The following is a 23,789-nucleotide window of genomic DNA, read 5'->3' on the forward strand; positions in this document are numbered from 1 at the left end:
GATTTTACAATAATTTGAAAACAAAAGCGCATTGAAAATTATACCGAATTAAACCGTACAATTCATTTTCTTTTAATAAAACGTCTAAAACATTCTCATAAGTGAGATACGTTTAACATATGTTTTTTAATTGTATTATTCTTATGTGTGTATACGTGTGTGTGTGTATATATATTGCACCTGTGTGTACGTGCATGCTTACATTTCATTTTTTGTCTGTACAAAAATACCTAAACGTTTTCTTATATACGTTTATGCATATGTACGTATGTGTATGTATATGTGTGATTGTGTGTATATATATTTTGTTAAATAGTAGTTTCTTTAGTTCGTTTTTCGATATAAAATACTCTAAACATAAATAGGTATGTTCGTGCCACTTAATACGTTTTAACTTGATTACTAATCGAATTTTCCACCCTTACCACCCACTCTTAATTTAATTCTCTCCTTTTCTAAGTGAAAGAAAGAAAGAGAGAGAGAGAGAGAGAGAGAGAGAGAGAAAATTAATATTAATTAAAACCTACTTAATCTTACGAGTCAGTCGAGTGCGCCAGCTTTTACGTTTCCCCTAACGAACGAACGAACGAACGAACGAACTTTACCGATTTAAAATTACATGCGTGTGTATGTGTATGCGTGTGTTACGTAGAGTTGTTTCTCACGCAGCAGTTACGAAGCTAATATCGTGGACAAGGGAAACGATTAATTGAATAGATTAAAAAGAAATTAGAAAAACATAACGAAATAGTTCGATGCAAACTTTTGAAAATATATATAAAAAAAAAGAATGCTTAAATAAAATGATTAAGAAAAATTAAACATTGATAAATAATATTTTCATTAATAATTTTCCACTCAATTTCGTATACTTGCCGTGTGAAAACTCGAGCTCTGTGCAAGAAAAAAAAAAGAATAAATAAATAAAAGCAAAAGTAAAATAAAATGAAAAATTATAAACAAAATTATTGGAGACGTGAAAAAAGAAGAGTCCTCATACGGTGTTAAGTTTGAAAATAGGTATTCATGTATTTTTAATAATATATATGTATAAGTAAACGTAATTTTAATATAATGATATTAATAATAATAATAATAATAATAATAATAATAAGGACAATTAATAATCGTAATAATAATAATAATAGTAATAATATAATAGCAATAATAATAGAAAATAATAATAATAATAATAATAATAATAATAATAATAATAATAATAATAATAATAATAATAATAATAATAATAATATAACATCGCATTAAAATTACGAAAATAAAAGCTAGTTAAAACGTAATTAATAATATATATATATCGTCGTAAATTTACAATAATAATAATAATAATAATAATAATAATAATAATAATAATAATAATAATAATAATAATAATAATAATAATAATAATAATAATAATAATAATAATATTGTTATTATTATTAATAATAATAAAAATCAATAGTAGACATATTTAAAAAGAGAAACAAAGCACCGTCATCACATCGGAGCATGATCGACTCCAAGGAACTTTAGTCCGGAAAATAATAAACATATTTAACTAACATTAACGGGCATTCATATAATATAGTATAATATATAATATAATATATAATATAATATAATGTAATATAATGTAATATAATTTAATATAATGTAATATAATATAATATAATAATATAATATAATGTCATATAATATAGTGTAATCTAATATAATGTAATATAATGTAATATAATATAATCTAATATAATATAATATAATATATGTATGTGTATAGGTATCTAAATAATTATTGTACATGCGAACACCCACACTAAATTGTGTGTTTTCCCTCATATACTTTTTCTATCTAAAATTCCATATTTTTTATTTTTTTATTTTTCTCTACGAATACCTATCCCCTCCCTCCCCACAAAGTTGTACCTATGAATTGTATTTTTTTTTTTTTTAAATGTATTTATGTTCATATTTCTATCTATTATACTATGTACATATCTATATGTACGCGCGCGCGAACGCATCACACATATACACATGTTGTCTCTTAGGCTAAATATTTTATTGTTAAAATAAGTAATAATAATAATAATAATAATAATAATAATAATAATAATAATAATAATAATAATAATAATAATAATAATAAAAAATAATAATAATAATAATAATAATAATAATGAAAATAAAAATAATATTAATAACGCGTTATACTCTTCGTCAAAGTGCTTGCCAATTTGCACATATTAATTAATTAATTATAATATATAATAATAATAATAATAATAATAATAATAATAATAATAACTATGTACCTAAGTGAATATGTGTGTTTGTTTTCCGTGTTTATAATGTTATTATTATTTATGTATTTATGTATGTATATATGTATGTATTATTAATGTTTTTATGTATACGAGCACACATAATTCGTACGTTTGACAAATGTGTGTTATGTACACTTATTATTATTATTTTTGTGTTTTATTTTCTTTTAAATCATTCTATACTTTTGGAACAATCTCGACAGGATCGTTTAAATAATTCTTTGTAACATTTGTTTAATACTGTCGATACACGCTCCTTCATTTTCGTTATGTAGACGTATATATATATATTTAATTAAATATACACGTACGTACATATCGATAAAATAATAAGAGAGAAGAAGAAAAAAAGAAAGAAGAAATAGATCGAAAGTCGACGTATTTGATCGATCATTTATTATTAATATCGATCTATCGAATTTTATTTAATCCTGCGATATGATCGGGACCGATCTAACGTGCATTTGTTGTTTCTTTTTTTTGTTTTTTAATTATTTTTCATTTCTTTATTTATTTATTTAATATTCACTTTCACTGACTTACGAGACTCATATTCTCATCTACGAAAAACGTTTCCTTAGGCTCGTTTATCTAAATTGTTAAGAGACACAACAAATTATTTCTAATAATCTAATTATTATTATTTTTTTTTTTTTAATTATTTTCGTTTAAACAGGAACTCTAATCAGGAATAAACTATTACGATATGTATACAACTTTTTTTTTTCTAGCGTCAATGACATCTTCTTCTGGTAAGAAAAAAACAAGTTAGATATATATATATATATATATAATATACAATATATATGGTCATCTACTACGTATACATAATATTTATCTATGTATGTATATAGATAGAAATTTGATCTAATTCTAAAATGTGATTGTGATTATTTTTCTATAATATTCTATAGTATATATGTATATATATACACATGTGTGATATTAGGCTAACTTCTAATCCTAAAAATGTGACGATAATTAACAAGAGAATTTCGAATCACGATCTATAAAGGATTAATTATTATATTACTTAAATAATTAATTTTTCCAAAATTATGTTAGATAAAAATAAGATAAAAAGGGGAAGAAAATAATTGAGATAAAAGACGAGATTTAATTTCACAACACACGTTGGACGGAAGTACGTTTCATGAAAATGAGAATCTTTGAGATGATATTTAAAATGTGCACACACACACACACACATAACACTTTTATACACACATATGTCTGTGTATAAGTGTGTATGTACAATGAGTCACAAAAGTAGTTTCGTATTTCTCTTCCCATTTATCAATATGAAATAATTGAAATTTGCTTGTAACGAAAAGTTTCATTCAATTGATCTAAATTTTATTGTAAAAGAACATCTCATTCTTATAGAAATATAATTTGAAAAAAATTTATTTGTTAACATTAGCCCTTTTCTTACTAGCAATCCTAATAGGGTTCGTACCAGGGTTACATTTCTGTAAAACGATATTTGCATTGAAGTATACCCAAACTAAAGAATAAAGTGTTGTAAAATTGACAACGGATATACGAACACTCATGTGATTCACTGTATAATCATATGTATGTGTATATATGCAATGTTCGATAATTATTGTTTGTATCATGAAGAATATGTTGAATTTTTTGCTCCGTTTCTGTTATCGTCGATGTGACGTCATCAAGTACCGCTTATATGTGTAAAGAATCTAAGAGAAGAAAAAAAAAAATTAAAAAAAAAAAAAAAAGATATAATTATTAAAAAAAAATCTACAGGTACCCATCCTATATCTTTTCTCTCTTTCTACATATATATGATCTACGTACATACTATATACAATCTGAGTTAAAATGTCTCATTATTTTTTTTTTCTTTTAGGAACTTTAGAGATAGAAACTCAAGAACTAGAGGTCTATATAAACTACCCTACTAGAAGTACATATAAATATTTGTATCAAGAGAGAAGAATGATTATATTATTGCGGTTTAAAGAATGATCGAAAGATGAAACGGAGCAGAGTATACAAGAACGGTCCCAAAAGTTACTAGATCATTGAAAAAAAAAAAATTAATTAACATTTTTCCGAACGTTTCAATTTATATAAATTGTATTGGATTGTTCGGAAAGTAATTTCGTTTCTTCTTGACAACATAAAATCATTAGTTGATGCAAATTGGCAAATAAAAAAACGTGAGATCGGTGAGATATTAAATTTATCAAATTTCACTGTTTATGATCACTTAAAAAGCCTAAGTTTAATTTTGAAGCGAAAATTGTCTTCATTTTCACACAAAAAAGAACGAAATTACTTTCCGAACAATCCAATACTTTCAACCCTTTGCACTCGAGCAACTCGAGACAATTTCGATCAGATTAGGGAAACATTTGACATGTACTTTAAAATCATTTATAAACAAACAAACGTATACAAATAATCAAATTTCATCAATTGATTTATTTTTAATGATATTTCGTAAAAAAATACCCAAGATGATGCATCCTAGGTTTATCAGGACACGTATCACAATAATATGTTACTTCCCGCCTATTTCCAGGTGTATTATGATCAGAGCAAACCTTAAAGACCCTTTAAGTATTATCTTTAAGTATATCTTAAAAGAAATATCTTATCACATATCGTAAATAAGCAGATAGAGTAACAAAAGACTTCAAACTAGCCGGGCGCCGTATCAGCGCCGCTCGAGTTGCCACTTAAATCTGTCAGACGTAGTGCAAAAGGTTCATTTTAAATAACTACTCTTGTAGTTTTATAATTCAAAAAAGAAAAAAAAATAATCACTCAAGTGATTACAAGAAACAATGTAATTTTATTATGGAAAACTTTTGGGCCATTATTTTCGTATATAAATACGAAAATATTTGGATACTCTTTTCGTGCAAATTTTATAAAACAAAAATGAAGAAGAAGAAGAAGAAGAAGAAGAAGTAGTAAGATCAAATAATAAAATAATAGAAGAAAGACAAAATACTTTAATTAAATGTATATATACAATAATAGGAGTGAAAAATTGGGATCGGAGAGTAGTTGTAGGAGAGGGAGTGTGTCTATGAGGAGGGGAGGGATGAATTAATGAGATCGACGTACGAAATTCGACAGACGTGTTCATATGTGTATATAATTATGTACCTATATATATATACTCGTGAATTGGGCTAGGGTACTTCGAAATAAATATATATATCTCTATTTAATATATATATATATATATATGTATGTGCGTATTACATACATATATTGCATACACATATACACACACACATATATATACATATAAACGACGTTTGTACGATTGGATTAATCGAATTATCTAAAAAGTATTTTTTCGAAGTATCTTCCAATATATTTCACATCTTTCGATGTTATAGATAATTAGATAATTTAATTTTTTTCTCAATTAGGATAGATACTTTTAAAATATACTTCTACGTGTGTGTGTATGTGTGTACGTGTTTGGGCCTATGTGTTTTTTCTTTTTTTCATTCTAATATTATATAATATATTTTATATACAAGTGGGTTATTAATGGAACTAGATTTATATAATAGTAGATAACTATACTATTTATCTATTATCTTAAGTACGAGCCGAGAGAAACGTTTTTTTGATATGTACTAAAGCACAATATGGAATTATTTGTCTATTTCTATCCTTTGATTTCCATTTGTCTAATATCGTAAGTCCACGTTTTGTACACAATTGGTGTTGGTTCCTTTCTTTTTTTATAAATTTATTTTTTCTTATTATTTCATTTTTTTTTTTTTTTTAGATCGACAGAGAAAAGGTTCTTATTAAATAAAAATAAAATAAACAAGAGAGAGATAAACTGAAATACTTAAAAAAAAAAACCCAAAATAATCGAAACATTATTGCGTGTAATCGATTGTGTTGTACTCTAACTACCCGGTGGACTCGATTCCACTTCATTTCATTTTTCATTTTATCTCCCGTTCATTTCATTTCACTTCATTTCATCATATTTCATCTCATTTCATTTCATTTCATTTCATTTCATTTCATTTCATTTCATTTCATTTCGTTCCATTCGTATTTACACGTTTTGTAAACGTAAATGCGGTTTATTCTCGATATCACTATGACGATCGTGAATTTTTTCGAATAATCATTTTAATAATAATAATTATTGTTATAAATAAATTCAAAAGAAAGAAACGCGATGAGTGGGAGAGAGAGAGAGAGAGAGAGAGAGAAGAAAAAAAAAGGTAAAAATATCGAAAGATTTTTCGCACAAGTTAAATGAAAAAATGAAAAAGGAAAAAAAAAACAACTACAAATGAAAATAATTAATAAATAAATAAATTTTACTCGATTGTATGTGTTAAATGATTCATATAATAAAACAATAACTTTGAGTATACGTAAGTAAGAAGCCATTTTTGTTTACGAGCATGATATATCATCTTTCGTAAGAGCATGACGCTCGTCATATGCAATATGCATACGCATAATGTAATGCATAATATAATTAATCATAGTATGTGTAATACGTATATGTAAAATGTATATCTTACGTATGATAATACGTTAACGATAATGCAGTATACCAGATTGGTTGATTGGTTGGTTGGTTGGTAGCTCGTTTGACTCGATGCATTGTGTTATGCGTTCATTATACACCTAATTTTATATGTATAATATATTTTTAAATAAAATAAAAATTCACAATTTTAATCAATTATATAATAAATAAATTAATTTTATTTTCAATTATATAATTAATTTATTAATTTGTTATATTTTTAATGGCACGCATTTGTTAATACGTTCGAAGAATCATCGAAAATATTAAGAAACGAGAAACTTATTATGGTTCTTAAAAAAAAAAAAAAAAAAAAAATGAAATTAGAAAAACGGAATGGAAAAAAAAACTAAAAAAAAAAAAAAAAAGAATATCATCTCCCTCTAACTTATTATGTTAGTCATCGTTTTTTTTTTTTTTTTTCTTTATTTTTCTATTCAATTGAAATAATGAGAACGCGACGAGAGTAATGCGAACGAAATGCAATAAATCGTTGGAAAATATCGGGTGGTACCGGTGAATTCAGCGCGAGTAATGGAACAGTGAATTTAATTAATCGCATTCTGATACGTGTAGCCAACCCCCTCTCCTCGCAACACCCCCTAGTCGTCCGATCCACCCCTTAACTTTCCCCCCTCCTCTCTCTCTCTCTCTCTCTCTCTTTCTCCAACAGTCACTACTATTCATCCGTGGAGTAAAAATATTGGATGGGGGGATGTCATGGGTGGTTTTGTCATGGCTCGGAGGCTTTTATCGAGGTCGAAATTTTGAATTTCCCGCCATCGATTTGCCAAACGTTGACTTTAATCGGGAAAACTCTAGTCGCCGATCTCGTTCGTTCGTTCGTTCGTTCGTTCGTTCGTTCGTTCGTTCGTTCGTATATTCGTACGTTCATTCGTATATTCGTTCGTTCGTTCGTTCGTTCATTCGGGATTTTCATTTTGGCCACGTTTATATCGGCATAGCCGCTCATTATCGGCACTTTCCCTCGTGAATATTAATCGAAGCACCGTTTCCAGATAACAAAGCTACTACTACTACCCCCCCCTCTCTCTCTCCCCTACCAACCCCCGTTGCGTAGCGTATCATCCACAACCTCGCAACCTGCTAACCCCCCTCCCCTCCCCCAACTCCTCCATTCTACTCGTATTCATTCTATCATTTTGTTACCGCACGTACGTTCTTCTATTTTTCTTATCCTGAATGTCCTAAAATTAAAGTCTAATTTTTTTAAGTTAGTCGTCTAATTGTGAGAGAGGGGGGGGGAGAAGAGACATTTGTGTCGTTCGAAGAAGAAGAAGAGAGAATAAAAATAAACTATTTAACCCTTTGAGTACTATGAACGCATATGTGTTTGTTTTTATTAATGTAAAATAACGTAATGTTTATATTAATTAATTAAATTATATTTATAAAGAAAAGATTTAATTATTAAATATAATGTATTATTAGAATCTAGTTAATAACAAACAATTCCGTTTCTACAAAATATTTTAGGTAAAAATATATTCAGCAATCAAAGGGTTAAAGATAGAACAGGTAAGAGGATGCTGTAAATTTTCTTTCTATTACTTTTCTGTTTGTTTGTTCGTTTGATTTTGATTTTAATTTTTATTTGTCTTTTTTTTTCAACTATTACTTTTATTATTTTTTCCTATTTTATTCGTTTCGGATCGTTTCAGCTGAAATTTTATTTGCCTCGTTGAATGAGGAATTTAATGAAGTGTACAATTTGGTTTTGTCGCATAAAATTAGTTGAACATTTATATTATTTAATAGAAATTATTGACCAATTGGAAACCACGAATTATAATTTTTTATTTTTATTTTCGTTCACGTTCTTGTTTTCTAATTTCTCGAAAAAATGTATGTAAAATTTGAACGATCATTTTTAACAATGAATTTTAATATTATAATATTAAAAGTAAATTAGATAAAAAAATGAATATGAAAAATGTTTTATCACGTTCACTAAGTTCGAATGGATAATCTTCACTCGGATTGGCGAAAGTATCCAATAATTTTATTTTTTCGTAATTATCAATTATTATAAATAAAAAAAATTAAAATATAGAACTATAACGAGTGACAATTTATCAAATCAAATTAAAAAGAAATTCGATCCACATTTCAAATGAATTGTATTATCTAAACCAGTGGGTTCTTAACCGATGTTCCGCGAAATTTCTATTTTTCTATTTCTATTTTTATAATTATCTATTAATGTATACGTATTAATGTATAATATCTATAATGTATAATCTATAATTTCCAATATATTAATAAAAGTTAGATGTTCACGCACATTTTTGTTGTTGGTTTTATGATCTTAATCAAATCGTCTTAATGATATTGGTGTTCCGCAAATTTTCCTTCTAATCAAAAATATTCTTTGACTTCGAAAAGGTTAAGAATTACTGATCTAAATCGTACTACGAATAATAGTAATAGTTATAATAATAATAATAATAATAATAATAATAATAATAATAATAATAATAATAATAATAATAACCTTATCAATCCAAAGCACGATTAATAACGAAACTTGAGAATAAAAAATGTTGTTGATCGTCCATGAACATATGTTGCTACTATCCAGTTGAAAACTAGTAGGAATTATCGATTGTGACATTCGTTCGACGTATAGCAATAGTTTATTAATTATTTATCGAACATATCCGCGAACCTGGGATTCAATTATTCATAAATACTTATCGTGTCCTCTATTGGGAGAGAAAAAAAACGTATCTCAGAGATTAGAAATAAGAATATACGCCTAGTTTTAATATCCAATTACGAGACTTGACTTTTATGATACTTCAAATCTTAAAGAGAAATCAATTTGAAATTTTCATTAAATAATAATAATGGGTCTAAATAGACTTTTTTTTTTACTATACAATGTATTTACCATGCAGCACTCAAAGAAAGAGAGAGAGAGAGAGAGAGAAAGAAAGAGAATGTTTCCACAAGTTTCTATCTCTCTCTTTATCTCATTTTTTTTCTGATTTCTTTAAATAATTTTTTATTTTCTACCACACTTTCAGATTGTTTTTACATATTTTGTTTTCTCTCTCTCTCTTTCTCTCTCTCTTTTACTTTTGTTTCATTTACATATCTCTCTCACTTTTTCCTTATTTTCTTTTAAATAATTTTTTTCTTTCTCTTCTTCCCCTTTTTTCTTTACAAGTTTCTTTCGCGTATCTATTTTCATGTCTTTTTTCTATCTATGTTTATTTTTTTCTTCTTTATATTTCTCTCTCTCTCTCTCTCTTCTTCTTCTGTTACTTGCTGATTTTTTTTCTTACAACTATCTTCCTCTCTTTTATCTTTTTTCTTTATATTATGTCTTTTTACCTATCTCTATTTCTGTCTCTCTCTTTCTCTCTCTGTCTCTTCTTTCAGTCTTTCCTCTTGTATAAGAACAAAGGTCAATATTTGCATAACGCGTCTCCTGAGAGAGAATCGAAAGGATACCAAAATCGTCGAGGACTCGAAGCGACGAATTAATCGATAGTCCAACGATTTTCTCATCTATTTTCTTTCTCTCTCTCTTTCTCACACACACACACACACACTCAGTCTATCTATCTTTCATTCTCTTTCTCTTTCGAAGAGAAGTGCTACGGCTTTCTGTGCGGAATGTGAATGAATATTTCAAAGATCGATCGATTTCGAGCGACTCCATTTGCGAGAACCTTTCTAAAGAAGGAGACGAAGGAAAGTAACCGGCTTCTAAATATACAATGCATTTACCGAGCAACTCTCAAAGAGAAAGAGAGAAAGAGAGAGAGAAAGAGAATTCGTTTGCACAAGTTTTTACCATCTCTTTCTCTCTCTCTCTCCCTCTCCTCTCTCTCTTTCTTTCTATCTATCTATCTATCTATCTATCTCTATTTTTCCCTATCCGTTTCTTTCTTTCTATCTTTTTTTATTCCGATAGTTAACAAATGTCACGAGATAATGTGTATTCAAAAAAAGCGTATGTATGCATATAGCACCAACCATGTATAGATAAATCAATTATTTCAATTCATTCTAATTCATCAAAATGACGTATGATGTATTTGAAATCGTTACTTCGAACAATTTTCAAATATAATTTCAATCTTATATAGGTACGTATTAAGTCGTCCCGAAAAATTTCATCCTTTTTTCTTGGTTATAACAATATTGTATGCGCATAATATTTTTTATGTTATTTTATTAACCCTTAGAGTGCTATGAACGCATACATGCGTTTGGTAAAAATTACCAGATGTAGTCTATCGACGCATATACGTGTTTGTTAATATATAAAATAATGTAATGTTTATATTAATTAATTAAATTATATTCTCATAAAGAAAAACTTTAATTAATTTAAATACAATTTATTATTAGAATTTGATTAATAATAAATTATTCCGTTTCTACAAAACATTTTAGTTAAAAAGTATTCAGCACTCAAAGGATTAAATAATATTGATTCTACTCTATATTATCTTTTTTTCTTTTACTCTGTATATTATTTAACATAAAAAATATTTTTAAATTATTTAAAAAGAAAAAAGAAGGAACTTTTGGGATGACCTAATATTTAAATAATTCACCTATAAAAATCGAGTTTATCAAATTTTCATTTTTTGTTTTTTTTTTCGAGTGAGATCAAAACAATCACAATAATTATTATTATAATAATAATAATTATCATCACATTATCATCATTATTATCATTATCATTATATTGGGTTGGTTGGCAACTAAATCATTGCTTAATTTTTAAAAGACCATCTATTGACAAAATCCGCAATCATTTACTTGCCAACCAAATAATTATATCTAACATTAATAATAATAATAATAATAATAACAATATTAATGAAATGAAATGAAGTTTGATTAAAAATTAATTAAAAATAAAAAAAATATTTAAATGTCGAATATAATATGATGATCATAAAGAAAAAAATTATTTTTAAATCTTACGAAGAATAATTCTAACCAATCCAATCAATCGGTCCCGTTTCACAGGGAATATAACTCACTTCTTAATGAATTAATTTCAAACCTTTTCTATCGAGAGAGTAAAAGACACGATAGTTGAGAAACGAAGAAGAAAAAGAAGAAGAAGAAGAAGAAAGAACGCTCGTTATGTGCAACCATTTCTACTTCAAACATTTTCATGATCTATCCTTGTCTCTCTTACTCTCTCTCTCTCTCTCTTTTTTCTCTCTCTTTCTTTCTCATATCTTTCTTCCCTGCGTGCAATTAACGCTATACGCTAATTATCTTACCTTACCTAATAGGAAAACAAAAATATGTTTATGTACTTCGAATACTGCTTCTCTTATCACCCGAACGCTCGTGTATAAACGCGAGGTCATAGTCGTTCATCATTTTAAATGAGCTTAAAATCTTTACCGATTTTCTCGCATATGCGTATATATGTGTATATGTGTATGCTATATAAGTATGAATGTTTGTTAGAATGCATTACGCATACGCATACATATGCGCGCGCGCGCGCACGTACCTGTTTGTTTATGTAGATTTTTTTATCTTTTTTTTTTTGCTGCACATATGCATATACATATATGTATGTGCATGAGTGTAATTTGTGTTTACATTAGATGTATACATGTGTGATCATGTATGTGTATATATAAATTCTTATGTTTGTAAAAATAACGTATACGCGTTACATCACAAACGTATTGCCGACGTCATCAAGTTCGATTGCTCCCTTTTTTTTTTAAACAAGATAAGAAGAAGAAGAAGAAGAAGAAGATTAAGAAGAGATGATTAATAATTAATTATAATTATAAGAAATAAAATAAATGTAAGAGGAACGATCTCGTGGATACTTTCTTGTAATTAATTAATTATTATACTATGGGAACGTCATTTTTATATCAATAGAGAGCTACAAGTTCACGCATTTAATATTACAAGAATAATATATACATATATATCTCATATGTATATATTTATTTATTTATATGTTTAAGCTATGCGTGAAATAAATAAATAAGTATGAAAAAGAAGCTTAAAATTGACTATAACTTGACAACACATTTTCATCTCTCATTCTCACTTTCTAAAACAATCGATTTATTTATCGATCAATAGATGAAGGAGAAATTGATGATTAATTAATTAATTAATTACTAATAAAAAAAAGAGATAGTTAAGTGATTCCTATGGAACGTACGATCGAGAGTTGATGTAAGAAAAAATATTTATCTATAATAGAATATTTTAGTATATATGTATAATAAGTTGAAAATGTATGTTTTGTTGTATGAATGTAAGTGTATACTTATGTACATTTGAATTAATAGAAAAGGGTCCACTCATAGGGTGACCTATTTCAAAATCAAGCTATATATAAGTATAATAATAATAATAATAGTAATAAGAAGAAGAAGAAGAAGAAGAAAAATATAATAACAATAATATTAATTATACTCTACTACTACTACTACAATAAATAATAATAATAATAATAATAATAATAATAATAATAATAATAATAATAGTAATAATAATAAAATCATCGATATGTTTCGTACCTAAATGCGATGATATAGAACGTGACCAACGAGATGATATTTCATTTTCTTCTTCATCTTCTTTTTCTTCTTCTTCTTCGTCTTCATCTTCTCCTCTTCCTCCTCCTTCATATCCGCCTCCATTACCTCTTTATATTTTTTCCAATATCAAATTCGAAACTACTTACGTACATATATGTATCTCTCTCTCTCTCTCTCTTTCTCTCTCTAAACGTTTATGCACATATATATGTGTGTATGTGTATACCGGTTAATAGCAAAAGGAATAAACTCGAGTAGGAGTCTATGGTGTACAACGTTGCTTTGCACCATAATAATAGTATATTCTCGCGCGAGGATCAAGTTTTATTTTATTTTATTTATTTATTTTTTTTTTTCTAAGAAGATGAAGAGAGAAAAAAGAAATAATTTAGACGATTTTAACAAAACAAAAAAAGACAAAAATATTATCATCAATTATATACACAAATAATGGGAAAATCAAAACATATATAAAAAAAAAAAAAATGAACAAACGTTAAATAAGTACGAGAAAAGCCAACAACTAATATGCCAGCGCACTCTTAACAATTTATTTAGCAACCTCCCTCCCACCCGCCTATCCTACCCTCTATCCACCCACTCTCTTTTTCTTTTATCTATTTCTATCACTATTCTAACCCCTCCCCCTTCAACCTTAAACCTTCTCTCCAAATTCGCACAAGTCACGAAACTCGTGTCGTTCATCTCTATTGAATGTTCAAATACCGCGTGAATATTTATATGATACTTTTCTTTTACCTTACCAAACCCTAACAAACCCACCCTCACCCCCACCCCAATTTCTTTACAATCTCGTATCCATACAATGCGAATACCGAGAAGATGCGACTCCCACCCCGATTATGTATGCGTTTTCCCAATTTCCCTAATTCCCCGCTTCCCCTTCCCCCTTCCCCTTGTCAACTGTATAAAATATTCTCAATCGTATCAACAACAGTCACATCGTACATCATGTACAACGTTAGTACATTATTACAATAATTTTTTTTCCTTTTTTCTTTCTTTTTTTTCTTTCTTCTTTTTATACTTCATCATCATTATTATGATCATTATCATCATTATCATCATCATCATCATCATCATCATCATTATTATCGTCATCTTCATTAGCATCATCATCATCATCGTCATCGTTATCATTGTTTTGCGTTTAATAGTTATATCGTAATCAATATAGTTATTCACAGCATTTTATCAAAATCTCTTAATAAGCACCATCCGTGGCGGCTTGAATTCTTACCTTCATCTTTCATACTCTTTCAATTTAATATAATCGTTTCACTTCACTTCTCTCTCTTTCTCACTCTCTCTCTCTCTCGCTCTCTCTCTCGTCTCTCTCTCTCTCTCTCTCTCTCTCTCTCTCTCATTCTTTCCCTTTCTCTCTCCATCTATAGATATATATGTAAATATATATATATGTATATATTTGTATTGAATATGTTATATACACATATATAGATATAAGTACATATATAACTGCAATAATTTATCATATATAATATATAATATGTATATATATATATATATATGTATGTATGTATAATAAGCTAAACGTTTCGTCTTAAAGCACTGATTAAACGAGGGAGCTCGTATTTACGTGTCCCTCCCCCTGAACACGCAATTACCAACCATGATGGATCATCATCATCATCATCATCATCATCATCCCTAACCAAAATCACAGGACTAACTAGAAATACCGGCGTTTTTGTTAAACTCGTCGCTCGGTGAGAGGGCCGGCCGATGAAGAAGCAAGGGTTGTAGGTTGTTCGTGGTGGTAAGAGGATCGGTAAGAAAGATCGAGGATAGGATGTTTAGGTCCGAAAGCGTTGGATATAATAGCATGGAATAAGGATCGTATTGGTGGGGGTGGCGGAAGTAGTGGTTGTGGTATTGGTGGTGATGTTGGTGTTGGTGGTTGCGGCTGCGGCTTTGTCGGCGGTCCTCTTGGAGGCTGAGGTTGAGGCTGAGGAGGCGAACTCAATGATGCGGTGGCGGGGGTGGCGGGGCCTCTTCCTCGGAGGGATCCACGGGACTCGGGGACAGGAACTTGCGCACATACTTGGGGTAATGTGTCTTTTCGTGGGCCTTGAGTATCGTCGACCTAGAAAAGGTCTTGCCGCATAGATTACACCGGAATGGCCGTTCCCCGGTGTGAACGCGACAATGGTCCTTCATGTGGTGACGCAACTTGAACGCCTTGCCGCAGAATTCGCACTTGAACGGTCGGTCGCCGGTATGGGCCGGCAAATGTGCTATCAGGCTTCCAACGTCCGGGAATGATTTGCCGCAGAACTTGCAGAGGACGACACCGGAGGTTGGATCGGAGTGGGCCGCGAGCTCGAGGTCCATAGGCTCGATCGTACCCGCTGCGGGGTAGTGGGCCTCGCTCGGCAGATGCATACCCGTCTCGAGGCCCAACTGCGCCTGCAGCTGCAGATGGGCCGCCTGCTCGCGGTACTTGAGCGACTCGAGGCTGTGCGAGAGGATGTGCCGCGTCAGCTTGCTCTGGTGGAGGAACGAGGCACCGCAGTACATGCACGCAAACACCCGCTCATCCACACCCATCAACTCCTGCAACCAAACAAACAAGAACATCAACTTCTTGTCTTTCCTTTCCTCCTATTAACCCTCTCTCTCTCTCTCTCTCTCTCTCTATCTCTACCTCTTTATCACTCTCTCATTCTCTTTCATTTTCTATATAAATATATATATATATATATATTCTCTCTTTTTCTACACTATATCTCTACTTCGCTTTTCTATCATCTTTCTTTTTCTTCTCTCACTGATCTTTATTCTCAAGATCTGTTTTTCGTTATTTTTCTAGATTTTGTTTATGTTCTAATCGTCTCTTTCTCTCTCTTTCACTCTCTCTTTCTTTCTCTCGTTCTCTCTCTCTCTCTTTCTCTCTTTCTCTCAACTACCTAATTATGGGTACTACTCGTCGTCGACAGATGCGAGAACGTATTGTACCATTTCAAATAATTATTACTAAATAAATTTCATTTTATTTTATTTTATTTTATTTTATTTTATTTTATAACGTGTCTTTCCTCCTCCTCCTCCTCCTCTTCCTCCTTTATAATAGAGATACAAAAAAAAAAATAATATGTAAACAAGGCTTCGTTCGTTAAACTTCGAGGGTAGGTAGGTATATTTCGCATTCCTGTCTTTGCTCAAAGTTTCTCGTTCATTCACACACATTCTCTCTCTCTTTCTCTCTCTTGGAGATTCTCTCTCTCTCTCTCTCTCTCTCTATTTTTCTATCTCTACCTTTCTCTCTCTCTCTCTCTCTCTCTCTCTCTTTATCTCTCTTTAACCGATAATTCACTATGTTCGGTGGAAGAAGTGTCTCTGTACGTTGAGAGGTTGTTGCCCTCCCTCTCAGATCGTACGTGAAACGTTAGCACAAGAAGTTGACGCTCATTTTTGTTTGGCGCGGCGCGCACCCCATGTTTTTATTTTTATTTTTATGCTTTTTTTTGACATTTTTTTTGTTATACTTTTTCTATTTTCTTTCGATAACTCATGAATTAATAATAATAATAAATAATAATAGCAATAATAAATAATAATAATAATATAATAATAATAATAATAATATTAATAATAATAATAGTAATAATAATAATAAGAAGAAGAAGAAGAAGAAGAAGAAGAAAAAGAAGAAAGAAGAAGAGAAGAAGAAGAAGAAGAAGAAGAAGAAGAAGAAGAAGAAGAAGAAGAAGAAGAAGAAGAAGAAGAAGAAGAAGAGGAAGAAGAAGAAGTAGAAGAAGAAGAAGAAGTAGTAGAAGAAGAAGAAGTAGAATAATAATAATAATAATAATAATAATAATAATAATAATAATAATAATAATAATAACAATAATAATAATAATATAGACGAATGTTCGAATGTGTCGTTTGTAGTAATAAAATCTTTTTTTTTTTGTTATTTCTTTTCTTTTCTAATTACTTTTTTCTTTTTTTTTTTTTTATAAAGCATTAATCACACAAGTGGTGTATGCATATGGATTTAAAAAATATATATATGTATATATGTAAGGGATCACGACGACGATTTTCGCAGCCTTCACTCCAACAACAAGCCGCCCCCCCCACCCACCCGCCGGACCACACGCCTCGTCCCTCCAACTCCCTTCTCGACGCGTTTTGTGGCACGTGCATCCCCCCGCAGCCGAAAATGGCCTAATATTTTTCTTTAATTTTTTTTTTTTTTTTTTTACCCAAATACTTTCTTTCGTTTATTGATTTTTATTCGTTGTAGCAAAAAAAGGCAATTAATTTGCATTCAATCAAAAAAAAAAAAACGACAATCGAAATACAAATAAAGTAGAAAAAGTAATAATGAGAGATAATGATAATTATATATATATATATATACATACTATATATGTATGTATATATATATGTTTGTATATGTATAACGTTATGCCAAATGAATACGTATACATAGAGATATGCATGTGTGTGCATAATATTAATACATACATATACATATTTATATGCGTATGTATGATGTCCTTTTTTTCTTGAACACATATATGTCGAGTAATATATATATATATATACATATATATATGTATATAGAACAATATAATCGTCCAATGAAACGATGCGCAACGTGTACGTATGTATGTATATATTAAATAAACGTATATGTATAAATATATATATTTATATACATACATACATACATATATATGTAAACGTAGTAAAAAACAACCATATCCAAAAACGAAGGTCAACTTCTTGATAGTGAGCTAGCAAGACAGGCTGGCAGGATAGGAAACAAAAAAAATACAATGGATATTATATGTGTTTTGCTGGGTTGGTAATCCTCTTTTTTTCTTTTACATGGATGTGCGTGGGAGAGATAGGACTAGGAATAAGAAGAAAAAAGAGAGTAAGTGTGTATGAGTGTGTGTGAGACAGAGAGAAAGAGAGAGAGAGAGAGAAAGATGGTAGTGCTTTGAGCAGCGTTCGTCGATTTAGCACTTTCAAAAGCACCGAGAAAGAGAATGAACGAAAGGAAGAGAGAAGGAAAAAGAGGAAAAGAGGGAAGAAGAGAAAAAGAGAGACAGAGAGAGAGAGAGAAGGAGAGAGAGAGTAGGGAATTCGAGTTTGGATAAAGAAGAAGCATAGCTCCGTAGAGTAATGCCTTCGTGCTATGCTATGCGCCTGTGTGCGCATATAAAAGGAAAAGAGAGTAAAAGAGATAGATAGATAGAGAAAGAGAGAGAGAGAGAGAGAGAGAGAGAGAGTAAAGAGGGAGGGAAAAAGGGAATGTGAACGCACGCGAGAAAGGGTAGAGAAAAAGGGGTGGGTTCGTTTAGAGGAAGTAGAAGAACACGTTGGGATGTACGAAAGAGATAAAGATAGAGTGAGTGAGAAGGAGAGAGGGAGAGAGAGACAAGCTTGAATAGATCAAATAGAAAGAGAGAGAGAGAGAGAGAGAGACAAGGATAGAATTAGAGAAAAAAATGGATAGATGGGAATAGTTAGAAAGAGATAGAGAGAGAATGTGAAAATTCGTAGAAACGTCGAAGGCAAAATACGGGATATTTTCTAGGATGTTGGAGGAGTGAATTAGTTTGGAAAAGAGAGATAGATAAATAGATAGATAAATAGGTAGAATAGTATATATATATATATATATATATATATATATATATATATATATATATATATATTTATGTATATATAAATATATAAGTAATTCGGCAAAAAAAAATATATATATATATATAGAGACATGCACGATATTTTCTTATTTTCTTTAACCAATTTTTAGGTTATGTTATAAAATATTTCTTTTTTTGGTTTCATACAATCGTACGTATATATCTGTTTTATTATTATTATTATTTTTATTATAATAATAATTATTATTATTATTATTGTTAAATATTTCAATTTTTATTATACGAACGCGACGAAGAGAAAAAATCTTTTAGAAAGAGAAGCCTATCAATTCGTCAACTAATCGTGAGTAAACTTTAAAGCTTTCATCGATTCTCCTTTCAAAGTCTGTGAATTAGTGCGAGAACACTAGTCTCTTACGTTAAATAAGCTTATATATATATATATATATTTTTTTTGTCTCTTGTGTCATTTTACTTCCCGAGATTACAACGATGTTCAAGATTGCGAGAAATTTCATTAATGAAAGTAATATATTTTAATGTCAATGAATGAATATATTTGTACGCGAAAGTGAGTATTACAAATTTGACGAATTTTTATATTTTTAATGAAATATATATTTATTATTTATTTATTTAATTTTGGTTTTATGATTCAATTTCATATGTCGTCTCTATTATAATTTTTTTTTATTCTTGTTTTATTATTTAATCTGATGTTAGAGCAGGGAGAGCAGCAAACAGCAAAGCATTTGGGCACATGCAAATAGACCCACATGCAAGTGAATTCGATATATATATATATATATAGAATATAGAATATAATAATAATAATAATAATAATAATAATAATAATATATAGATAAAGATAATATATAATAATATAGATACGTAGAGACGTGTATAAAATCATAATTCTCGACGAATTATTAGCTTTTTGTATTTTTTTCATTGATTGATTGATTTATTTATTTTTTACTATTCATTTTTTAATGAACATTATATAATATTTAAAGAAGAAGAAGAAGAAGAAGAAGAAGGGATCGAAGGTTTACGATCGAAACAATCTCGCGTGTTTGTCGACGATCGTAGTACCAGAGAGTTGCGTTCGATATTTTTATCGATAATGCAACTATTAATATAATATATACATATATATTTATAATCTAATAAATAAAAAAATGTATATATATATATATATATATACATATATATATACATATATGTATATAATATATAGAGAGATGTTTGTAATATAATATATTTAATATAAATGCAGAGCAAAGAGACACGAGAATAATAATAATAATAAAAAAAATTAGTAGTTCGTTATCTTTATGTACAAGATGACTTTAAGAGGAGTGTCAAGAAAATATCCGAAGACAAAAATATTCTTAAACGATTAACACTAAATCCGTTAATTTCTAATAACACACACACACACACAAATAGAAGAAAAAGAAGAAGAAGATTCAAATAAATAATGAAAATAAACAAAAAATCATTTGACAATCCCCCTTTTGATAATCGGCCTGTACATCGAGATATTTAAATAAATATTAGTTTATTCGTCAAGTAATCTCATTTTATAATTATTTCAATTTGATTGTATTGATGACTGCTGATTTTGTTCTCATCTTTATAAATTGAATAAAAAGAATTTGATGATGGAAGAAATGAAATTACTTTTCGAATAATCTAAATACACATGTATAGAATAATGTACGAAGTGGGAGAAGAAAAAGGAGTTTAGTAAAAAAATATATGTATATATATGCATATGTATATACATATATATAAGTATAGAAGACAAAATGAAGATGGACTCACCGGATCTGGTGGGAGTCTGTAGTCCGTGGATATTTCACTGCTTGCACTCCGTTCCTCGGTCGATCTTTCCCAGTCCATTTCCTTTTTCAACGACTGCAAATGGCGCGTCTTCAGTTTACATCGAATATATATATATATATATGTATATATATATATATATATATATATATATATATATATATATATATATATATATATATATTTCTACAGAACGATGAAATTAAAAGGAGAGAAATAAATATGGAAATTGGTTGGAAGGAAAGATATTTCACGGTTATTATATGTTACGCGCATGTTCGTGACCGGTATTACAGTCCTCTAAGCTACTTTTATATTTTTACCTTTTCAATAGCCGTTCATAATATTTTTGTTTGTGAAAGGAAGAAGAACCAGAATGACAGGACACAGATTTTTTTCTCTTTTTTTGTTCTACAGAATTGTGGGAGTCTATAGTAGAAACATACATTGAAAAAAGCAGTAAGATTCTAATACTTAACAGTTTCCAAGAGAACAAAATGGAAAGCTTTGTATTTATTTTTATATAACAGATTGTTTTGTGTTAGATCGGAAAAGTAAATTTTTTTTTAGATCAATTAAAGAAAAAAAAAAAGAAAAAAAAATTTTTACTGATTGTGATATGATGGTGGGTCATATATTTTTTTGAATTACCAACGTCATTTTGAACCTACCTCAAGGAGGGTTGAAATAAATATCTACGACTGTTTAGAATTAATTAGACTTTCCTATTATAAATAAAATTCGCTACAATTGAATATCTTTTTTATTTCATTTAAATCTAATAAATTATTATAAGCCTAAAGTAATATTTTGTTTAGAGTATATTTCATAATAAGCGGGGGACTTTGTTTCAAAATTATTGCCACATTTGTGTTCCAATAATCCACGACAGTTTATCTTCAGGGTTAAATGCTCGAAATGACCATCTCCTCAATTTGTATTTATAAATAGTATCCACAAATTACGAAACGCCTTGTATATTAGCAAACCTCATCATTTGAATCAATAAAAACTTATAATAGACTGTTATAAATTGTTGAAAATGATAAGCAGTTAAAGATTTAAGCTCACACCAGAAGTACCGTGTCACGAAAGTGATAAAAAATAAAAGTTAGTTTATTATACTTACAAGTGGAACTTGTTGAACAGGAGGTAGGCCTGATGGGCCTGCGAGTGGTTCGGTACTGTGCGGGGACGGAAGTCGGTTCTGCGGTAAGTTCAAAGGTAAGACACCAGGTGTGCTAGTGGTGTTGTTGCTCAGGCTCATATCGGATGGACCACTGTGTACCGAGATGGGACTGAGGGATCCTCTAGTTTCTTCGAAGCTAGCGGCATCCTCGGAATCCCTTCTTGGTCGATCGAGAGCAAGGGGACCAGGACAGGGACTACCTGGTCCCGTTGGTGATACTGGACAATCCGTCATATCGACGGCTTCGATCGAATCGCTCGTCGTTCCTTGCGGATGATTTTGTTGTTGCTGTTGTTGTTGTTGCTGTTGCTGCTGTTGCGTTTGCAATTGCTGTTGCGATTGCAATTGCTGTTGCTGTTGCTGCTGCGTTTGCAATTGTTGTTGCTGTGGTTGTTGTTGCTGTTGTTGTTGTGGTTGTTGTTGCTGTTCGGCGGAAGAATCTTTCGTGCCTTGACTGGACGTCGTCGCGCCGGCCGAGGCCGCCGTCGCGACGCCTTGAACGTTTCCCTCGATTCTATCCCTCTCGTTAACTTTCCCACCGCAACTATTACTATCTTTTATACTATCACGTTCTCTATGGTGTTGTTCTCGCGATGATTCCCGCAATAAACACTCGGAACTTCGATCGTGTTGCTGTTGTTGCGATTGTTGCGATTGTTGTTGTTGTTGCTGTTGTTGAGCCTGTAGATTTTGCTGTTGCGATTGCGATTGCGATTGCGATTGTTGCTGTTGCGTTTGTTGTTCCTCTCGCGAAGCGACGGCAGCATTGATGTTCGTCATGTCCGCTAGACCCTTAACCTTGAGGCTCTCCGCTGTCTTGAGAAGTGCCGAGAGCTGGCAGTACTCGACGTTTACCTCGCCCTTGTACATGAAGTCGACGAGGGTACGTAACTCGGCGAAACGTACGTCCTTTAGGATTACGATGGGGTGACGGTTCGGATGGTCTAGGAACAGGGCCTGGAAGTAGCTGGAGCACGCGGAGAGGACTACCTTGTGGGCGCGTATCGATGGTCCCTCCGTGCACGCCAGTGTCACGTCCACCAGCGACTCCGACTCCAGCAGTTGACTGAACACACCCAGCAAGTTGCTCTGATGATTGTTCCACCTCAGGCAGTAATGCTCACTTCCCATGTCTGAACTGCACCCCGCGACCCTGCTGCAAAAAAATAAAATAGACATTTTTTTATGGTTTCTTTTACTTTCTATAATTTCACTTTTGTTTGTTTTTTTTGAGTCTTACATCGTTGGAACAACAAGTGTTGTTTCTTTTCCAAAAAAATTAAATATTCAGCGTTTACGTGATTTAAATGATCGAAGTAACGAACATGTTTTTAAAATAAGTTTGATTTTTGTTAAATTATCAAATTGCTTAAAGACTTGTACTTCTCGTTGCAAGATTGCTATGAAGGTTCGCTCAATACTGTCCAAATTCTTTCGTGCTTTCGATGCACTACGAATGAATGAATGAATCTTCCTGCAATACGGAATATAGGGTTGCCTAAGAATATAAAAGGGCAAATATATTTTAAATTATATTTAAAAGGAAAATGGGAATAATTCCTCGAGTTTCCAGGATTTTTTCTTTTGTTACAAATACATAAATTATCCTGTCCTTTGCATTATATG

At 30.3% G+C, this 23,789-nt stretch overlaps 1 protein-coding gene across 3 annotated transcripts in view; it reads right to left on the bottom strand.

The window, feature by feature from the left end:
• Positions 1–23,789, bottom strand: part of mamo (zinc finger protein 628-like) — an 83,991-nt gene that overhangs the window by 35,697 nt on the left and 24,505 nt on the right. For 2 of the 3 annotated variants that reach the window (XM_089177665.1, XM_089177664.1), the window contains 2 exons: positions 22,104–23,319; positions 20,957–21,049 (listed from right to left, as the gene is read on the bottom strand). In XM_089177665.1, coding sequence (XP_089033791.1) covers positions 20,957–21,049; positions 22,104–23,294 — 1,284 coding nt within the window. In that variant the 5' untranslated portion in view covers positions 23,295–23,319. Of the gene's footprint in view, positions 1–1,528; positions 16,053–20,956; positions 21,050–22,103; positions 23,320–23,789 lie in introns of those variants that run through there. The other variant, XM_089177666.1, reaches the window with a different exon arrangement.

This window comes from Polistes dominula, unplaced genomic scaffold (assembly GCF_049000335.1).
Source record: "Polistes dominula isolate Pdom_NZ unplaced genomic scaffold, Pdom_raw_medaka contig_24, whole genome shotgun sequence".
In the NCBI taxonomy this organism is placed as follows: domain Eukaryota; kingdom Metazoa; phylum Arthropoda; class Insecta; order Hymenoptera; family Vespidae; genus Polistes; species Polistes dominula.